Raw genomic sequence first — 9,052 nt, forward strand, 5'->3', positions numbered from 1 at the left:
TGCAGCAATCTAGCATTATTATTCCACTTTAATTCATTTTAGGGAAATTCAGATCAGACTAATTGGTACCAAACTCTAAATATTATATAGTGGCCAATATTTACATCCTTACCCACCCTTCTTCTATTTGTGTTCAGACCTTTTATTTTGAAGGTACTTTCCCTCTGGTGTCGGACTTCCGGTGGCTAACTGCAGCTGACTTGGCGCAGCTCTCCTTCAGCTCGCCGCCGTGGACAAAGGTTTCCTTTTCTCCTCAGGGACATTTCCAGGACAGGACACCGGGCAGCAGCCTGGACGTATCGACCTCTAATCCGGTCAAGATGAATATCTTCTTCCCCCATTACGGCTCAGAACAATGAAAGCGCAGAACCTCGAAACATATCCGTCCAGTTCCATTTCCCTCCCCACACACCAAACTCCATTATAAATCCAGTAGTAATTTTGTCTGGTTTATTATTAAGTATGTGAACACCTGGTGAAACATTGATTAGTCTTTCTTACGAATCGTTAGTGCTTTCTTCTTGATTCGGCATATAAATAACACACAAAGCAGCACTTTATTTCCAGAAAATCTAGCAGAAGTTCTCAGATTTTAAGTAGTTTAACGTTGTTCAAATGTCTTTATAAACGCCAGAGATTCACTGGCTTATTAGCGAAATAATTATCATCTTGGAAAACTTAATTAACCCAAGTTCATTTGACTTTATTTGATTATCCCTGAAAATTGCAAATGTCTGAAATTTACATTATTTCTCAGTATTGCCCAACTAAACTTTGGTCTTTACCTTCGTTGGCGGCAGTGGAAGGAAATGAAGCCTTGAAACACAATTCTACAGTAAACACCTTGGAACAGCCTGTTATTGCACCGTCAGAAGCTTTAGTTGTACAATTGTATATATCATATATCATATTTTTTTGACTGGTGGTTGTGTGTGTCTGTATGTATACCGTGTAGGTAGTCCTACTTTACTGCAGTACAAGAACAGAAATCCACACCAACAACACATAATATAACAAATATTATTGCTTTGAAGAAGAACAGTCATGCTACAGTAACATTCACTGAAAGTTGATTTTTCCAAATTAATACCAAAACTATGTAACGTGATTAAAATAAAGTGTAAAGCCTCTGGATGCAGGACAACCTTGTCTCTCACAGTAAGTGCATAATCATTCGTACATCCTGAAACTGTCACGTCGTCTATGCACATAAAGACATTCACAACGTTGAACATTAACACGATGAGCCGGATTCAGAATTGGATGATATTTGATTCAAAGATGCTGCGTGTCCCTCGGTCCAACAAGACTACAAATCTGTAGCCAAACCTGCAGTCCTGTGAGGCCATAATGCCCGTTACACTGAAGAAAACAACATTTCTGGACAGAACGAGAAAAGAAAAGTTAGAGGGAAGGTTGAGTTCTTAATCTACATCTAAAAGAGGTTTATCCTCTGTACGGTGGCCTTTTTAGGACATCTAGAGCCACATTTGGACGTTTACAGCCCCAACTACCTTCTGATTTTCCTGAGAAGCTTTACATTTTAAATGTATATCTGAGTTTTTACACATACTGTGGAGCTGTTTACTGCTACTGAGTTATTTAAGGATCGATCACTCAGGCAATGAAGGAAAAAGTTTCCAAGAACAAGACCAGTTCAGTAAATGTGCCCTTGGGATTCTGTCTTTCCTGGTCTACAGCCGACCTATTGTGATGCGTAGTAGCAGCGGTCTCTTTCTTACTGTAAGTAGTTTGCAGCTGTCAGAGCTGATAATTAAATTGCTGCTAAATAATTACCAGTACATAACAATCAATGCTAGGCAGCATGTCACGGAACCAGCTCCAGTCATCTGCCAGTGGCTAAAATGCTGAAACTTTTATTACGATGGAAGTCGGGTGATAAATATTTAATTACCCGCCTGCTGCTGTAATATTAACCCTGTCCAAATGTGGCTCCGCTTGTCAGGCTCAGCAGTAAACCAGCTTTCATCAGTCTGAGTTGGACTTCCTATCTAAGCGGAACATAAATTGAATTTATGAGAAAGTGCAGCTGAGGCTGATGGGAGTTGTACAGTATTTTAGAGGCGTCATGAACTAAAGTGTTTCACATAGTGGCGGGACGAAACCCAAGGTCAATAGAGATCATCATCCGAGGACCATGAAGTCCTGTACAACATTTCAACAGTAACCCGGATTGTAGTTTTGTTTTGTTTTCCCTGGACCAAAGTGTTTGACTGACTGACAGACGACTGACTAAACAAACTCTTAACTGACGAATGGAGAAAAGGGGATGTAGAGCAACTGGAGATAAAGATCACTGCCTGTTCTGATGAATTAAAACATTCAACAGATTTGTGTTTCTGTGGTAAACCGAGTCTCCTGAAGGCACCAAAGTTCCCAGCGGTCTGGTTAAGGCTTCTTCTTCTTCTTCTTCTTCTTCTTCTATGGTCCTTTTCTCCAAACCTCCTCTCCGGAAATGTAGGTGGCTCTGACGTTGAGGGCGTCGTCGAGCAAAACCAGGTCTGCAACAGAGTAGTGCAGTCACAGATACAACACACATACAGTAAACATACTTCTTGTGCGTGTGCTGATGCAGTAAATCCTGACCTGCGTCTGAACCGTAGTCCAGGTTTCCCTTCTTGTTGCTGATACCCAGAAGTTGAGCAGGATGCAGCGAGGCAGCTTCCAGAGCTTCCTCTACACTGCAGCCTGTCAACACACACAAAACAGTTTGTTGGGGTAAGCTAAGTGGACGCTAGGGCTGAATACCTGGACCTGAGGTCTGGCTGTTAAAGGGAATTCTCTCCAAAATCTGTGACCATATCCAGGAAAAAATGGCTGCAGGATTCTGAGAGTTTTATAATTCATTATCCACAATTTTAATTTTGAAATAATTTGTTGCGAGACATATTCGGATGCGATATATTTCTGGGGTCGGGTATCATTTCTATTTTATGGATTCCGATTCTATTTTATTGAATCCAGTTCTTATTGAATCTCGGTTCTGGTTCCTTCGCCACAGATTACGTCAGCGCTCGGTGACCTTTATCCTCTTCCTCCTCTAACTCTTCCCCTTCACGGCTAAAGTGAAAGGAGTCTCTGCACTAGAGTGGCGTCTCCAGGGACTCCTCTCTAAGAAAAATATATACTGAATCATTTGTAGACATCATTGGTTTCCCTTCAGTATAAAAGGTGAACGTCAGCTCACCCGTGTTTGGTACCCGAGACGTTGCTACTGTTAGCGTTAGCTGGATCTGGCGCGTCATTGTAGCTGGGGGAGCGTGACACGTTGAACACGGTGCGTTCCTTCAGATTCACGCCGCGCTGAAGTAAACGCTTGGAAACAGGACTCTCTTCTTCATGCTTTGCTGACGTAACAAATGACGTGACGTTAGGTCGGCGTAGCAGCTCCTGGCAGATCAGTTACACTTTTATGGACTGTAAGCGGGAGCGCTACTGAAATATGCACAAAGTTAGGAACCGATAAGCAGAATTTAAATGTAACGAATCCGCGTCACTTTGGTACTGACTCTAACTTACGCAACTCTACGTTTTCTCAGGAAGTAATAATTCTTACATCACGGGAAAACTGTCGACCGTACTGGGAGTCTCCTGTTCATCTGAATAAATGAACACAAATCTGACTTTGAGAAGCTTTTTATCATTACAGAAAAAAAGAGGATTAAAAATAAAGCATTAAAATTGTATAAAACTAATATTATTTCCAACATTTATAAATATTTATGTCTGCAATTAGTCTCATCTTTGACAAAGTTTTAATATAAAGCGTACCAGGAAACCAAATCGCACAAACTCACCTGAAGCATGTTTAAAGTGCCTTATGCACATATCCATCGTGGCTATGCTGCCGCAGAGGGTCGTGGTGCCTAGGAGACAAAGAGTGAAACTACAGATGAGTTCAAAACACAGATTTATCAATTAAAACTCAATCTTGTCAATCCGACCGATGAGGGGGGATTATTTAAGATCCAGATTTGGAAGGCCACACATCTCATTTCACAGGTGTGGCTACAAACATACCTACAATATTAGATTATATGTTACTAATTTTATTGTGTTAATATGTTTTAAAACTGAAAAAAAAGTGAGACCTGCCACGTAAGCGTGGAGACCCTGGATCTCAATGACCTGCTGGCCCAGAGTGTGACGACCGGGAGGAAGACCCATCGCTGTGATCGCATCTGTTACCAACACCAGACCTGAAAGCACAAACAAATACGACGGCGAGGTGAATATACCTGAGTCTCAAACTGTGAGTGTGGTGAAAACATTCAAAGCGGAGGTAGGCAACGTTGAAGAAACCAGCAAGAGATGGCTAAACTTAGGCCCCAGGGGACAGGGCAGGCAGGTAAGTAGACAGGTAGGTAGGTAAGTTCGGACTGAATGAAATGATTGGCCGTGCTTATTACAGTCCTGCAGCCACAGATGCTGGACTCTTTTCATTTTGCATCAAGTGAATTTGATTTATTGATCGCTGTCGAGATGCAAAGAGAATTTAAACAAATAAAAACAAAACATGCTCTACAGAGAGTATTTTACATCCTGCTTTATCGTGTCTATCAGCAGGGAGAGAAACTGAAGGAGGCTTTAGGGAGAGAGAGAGAGATGGGGACTAATATCCTGTGCTACTTTTACGGCCTCCCAAAACACCTAAAACAAAGAAAATACCAGCTGTTACACTCACTGATAATGGCTTACTGGGTGTACTGGTCTGTAAAAAGTGCTGGTCTTCAGCTGGGAACACCAACTGTACACACAGTAGAACAAACAATGCAGTCACCTCAGTGGATCATTTACCCACCACAGTCAGACGCACAAAAAAAATTATTTTAGCAGCTACAGGGCATCCTGAAGGAAATCTAGATGTAGATATTTAATTATGCATTTTACTAAACTGGAAATACCCCAAAACTTCCACCTAGGATGGATGGATGTATATGGATGTATATGAATGGATGGATGTATATGGATGTATATGAATGGATGGATGTATATGGGTGGATGGATGGTTGGAGGGATGGATGGATGGATGTATATGGATGGATATGGACGGACAGATGGATATGGACGGACAGATGGATATGGACGGACGGATGGATGGATGGATATGGACGGACAGATGGATATGGACGGACAGATGGATGGATGGATATGGATGGATAGATGGATGGACGGATGGATATGGACGGATAGATGGATGGATGGATGGATATGGACAGATGGATGGATGGATATGGATGGATATGGACGGACAGATGGACGGACGGATATGGACGGACAGATGGACGGACGGATATGGACAGATGGACGGACGGATATGGACAGATGGACGGACGGATATGGACAGACAGATGGATGGATGGATATGGACGGACAGATGGATGGATGGATATGGACGGATAGATGGATGGATGAATATGGATGGATGGATGGATGGATGAATATGGACGGATGGATGGATGGATATGGACTGATAGATATGGACGGATGGATATGGACGATATGGACGGACAGATGGATGGATGGATATGGACGGATAGATGGATGGATATGGACGATAGATAGATGGATGGATATGGACGATAGATAGATGGATGGATATGGACGATAGATAGATGGATGGATATGGACTGATAGATGGATAGATGATATGGACTGATAGATGGATGGATGGATATGGACGGATGGATGGATATGGACGGATGGATATGGACTGATAGATGGATGGATGGATATGGACGGATAGATGGATGGATGGATATGGACGGATAGATGGATGGATATGGACGGATAGATGGATGGATGAATATGGACGGATAGATGGATGGATGAATATGGACGGATAGATGGATGGATGGATATGGATAGAAGGATGGATTTATATGCACACTGCTCAAAAAATAAAGGGAAAACTTAAACAACACAATGTAACTCCAAGTCAATCACACTCCTGTGAAATCAAATCCACTTAGGAAGCAATAATTGACAATCAATTTCACATGCTGTTGTGCAAATGGAATAGACAACAGGTGGAAATTATAGGCAATTAACAAGACACCCCCAATAAAGGAGTGGTTCTGCAGGTGGTGACCACAGACCACTTCTCAGTTCCTATGCTTCCTGGCTGATGTTCTGGTCACTTTTGAATGCTGGCGGTGCTTTCACTCTCGTGGTAGCATGAGACGGAGTCTACAACCCACACAAGTGGCTCAGGTAGTGCAGCTCATCCAGGCTGGCACATCAATGCGAGCTGTGGCAAGAAGGTTTGCTGTGTCTGTCAGCGTAGTGTCCAGAGCACAGGGGCGCTACCAGGAGACAGGCCAGTACATCAGGAGATGTGGAGGAGGCCGTAGGAGGGCAACAACCCAGCAGCAGGACCGCTACCTCCGCCTTTGTGCAAGGAGGAGCAGGAGGAGCACTGCCAGAGCCCTGCAAAATGACCTCCAGCAGGCCACAAATGTGCATGTGTCTGCTCAAACGGACAGAAACAGACTCCATGAGGGTGGTATGAGGGCCCGACAGGTGGGGGTTGTGCTTACAGCCCAACACCGTGCAGGACTTTTGGCATTTGCCAGAGAACACCAAGATTGGCAAATTCACCACTGGCGCCCTGTGCTCTTCACAGATGAAAGCAGTTTGACACTGAGCACATGTGACAGACGTGACAAAGTCTGGAGACGCCGTGGAGAACGTTCTGCTGCCTGCAACATCCTCCAGCGTGACCGGTTTGGCGGTGGGTCAGTAATGGTGTGGGGCGGCATTTCTTTGGGGGGCCGCACAGCCCTCCACGTGCTCGCCAGAGGTAGCCTGACTGCCATTAGGTACCGAGATGAGATCCTCAGACCCCTTGTGAGACCATATGCTGGTGCGGTTGGCCCTGGGTTCATCCTAATGCAAGACAATGCTAGACCTCATGTGGCTGGAGTGTGTCAGCAGTTCCTGCAAGAGGAAGGCATTGATGCTATGGACTGGTGTTCCCCAGACCTGAATCCAATTGAGCACATCTGGGACATCATGTCTCGCTCCATCCACCAACGCCACGTTGCACCACAGACTGTCCAGGAGTTGGCGGATGCTTTAGTCCAGGTCTGGGAGGAGATCCACCTCATCAGGAGCATGCCCAGGCATTGTAGGGAGGTCATACAGACACGTGGAGGCCACACACACTACTGAGCCTCATTTTGACTTGTTTTAAGGACATTACATCAAAGTTGGATCGGCCTGTAGTTTGGTTTTCCACTTTGATTTTGAGTGTGACTCCAAATCCAGACCTCCATGGGTTGATAAATTTGATTTCCATTGATAATTTTTGTGTGATTTTGTTGTCAGCACATTCAACTATGTAAAGAAAGGAGTATTTAATGAGATAATTTCATTCATTCAGATCTACGATGTGTTATTTTAGTGTTCCCTTTATTTTTTTGAGCAGTGTAGATGGATGGATGGATGGATGAATGGATGTATATGGATGGATGGATGAATGGATGTATATGGATGGATGGATGGATGGATGTATATGGATGGATGGATGGATGTATATGGATGGATGAATGGATGTATATGGATGGATGGATGGATGGATGAATGGATGTATATGGATGGATGGATGGATGTATATGGATGGATGTATATGGATGGATGGATGGATGGATGAATGGATGTATATGGATGGATGGATGGATGTATATGGATGGATGGATGTAGATGGATGATAGAAGGATGGATGGATGATGTATAAAGATGGATAGAAGGATGGATGGATGTATATGGATAGAAGGATGGATGATGTATATGGATAGAAGGATGGATGATGTATATAGATGGATAGAATGGATGGATGATGTATATGGATGGATAGATGGATGGATGATGTATATGGATGGATAGATGGATGGATGATGTATATGGATGGATAGATGGATGGATGGATGTATATGGATAGAAGGATGGATGATGTATATAGATGGATAGATGGATGGATGTATATGGATGGATAGATGGATGGACGTACGAGGCGCCCTGGGCTACCTTGACTGCGGAGCCCTACACGTGCAAAAACAATGATTTATCTCAGAGAGAGGAAAGTATTCTGAGACCAAAGCCAACATCATTACAACCTTATGTGTGCTCTCTCTGAACTTCCAAGGTAGAAGCAAAGAACTGATCAGAGAAAACCACCTTCACCGACCTGAAGGGTGAGCTCTGTGAGCGATACGTAGGGCAGCGGGGTTGGTGTGGATCCCATCAGCTATCATGCCATAGTAGACTGTCCTGCCTGCAGGAATCTGATCGCTGGTCAGCAGACCCACTATACCAGGGTCCCGATGGTGGAACTGGATCACAGCACAGCAAGAGACAACAGAAGATGGCATTAGCAACGAATAAGACCTAACCAGAGCTACAAGGAGAGCACATATTGGATCATAAGGCAGACCCGAAGGAAGCCGTCTGCCGCATATTAAACATAACAACATCATAAGTCTGTGAAATGTGGTGGCTGCAAACTTCCTGATCTTCATGTTCTTAAGAGGAGGGAAGAGTCAGTCAGCCATAGGGTCGGGCATCATTCAGTTTATCCAATCCAGTTCTGATTCTTCTTACTGAATCTTATCTCGGTTTTGCTGCGGTCCGCCACAGTCCAGGACTGGAAACAGAAGGACTCTCTTCTTCATGCTTTGTTGTCGTAACAAATGATGTGACGTTAGGTCAGTGTTGCAGCTCCTGGCAGATAAGAGACACTTTTATGGACTGTAAATGGACTAACTGCAGTTCAGTCAGGAGCTGCATAAAGTTAGCAACTGAGAAGCAGAATCCAAATGCACGGGTCTTATCCAGTCCATAGTTCCCGGAAATTTGGTAACAGGTTCCAACCCTAGTCAGCCATGTGGGGGCAGGTGAGGTGGTGTTTTTTTTCCTGACTACCAGACACCCTTTGCTCACTGTAGGAAATAGTTCAATGACAACAGATGTTGATGGGGAAGGTCTGGGAGTTAGAGGAGGATCCACCTTCATACAGTCTTGGCATTTCACT

The 9,052-nt window shown here is 43.9% G+C and overlaps 1 protein-coding gene across 2 annotated transcripts in view; it reads right to left on the bottom strand.

The window, feature by feature from the left end:
- Positions 1–682: 682 nt before the first annotated feature.
- amdhd2 (amidohydrolase domain containing 2) overlaps positions 683–9,052 on the bottom strand; it is a 16,661-nt gene continuing 8,291 nt past the window's right edge. For both annotated transcript variants that reach the window (XM_046037836.1, XM_046037828.1), the window contains exons 9-12: positions 4,113–4,220; positions 3,819–3,887; positions 2,608–2,709; positions 683–2,522 (exon numbers count right to left, since the gene is read on the bottom strand). In XM_046037836.1, coding sequence (XP_045893792.1) covers positions 2,443–2,522; positions 2,608–2,709; positions 3,819–3,887; positions 4,113–4,220 — 359 coding nt within the window. In that variant the 3' untranslated portion in view covers positions 683–2,442. The remainder of the gene's footprint in view (positions 2,523–2,607; positions 2,710–3,818; positions 3,888–4,112; positions 4,221–9,052) is intronic.

The sequence above is a fragment of the Micropterus dolomieu genome, linkage group LG02, assembly GCF_021292245.1.
Source record: "Micropterus dolomieu isolate WLL.071019.BEF.003 ecotype Adirondacks linkage group LG02, ASM2129224v1, whole genome shotgun sequence".
Taxonomy (NCBI): Eukaryota; Metazoa; Chordata; class Actinopteri; order Centrarchiformes; family Centrarchidae; genus Micropterus; species Micropterus dolomieu.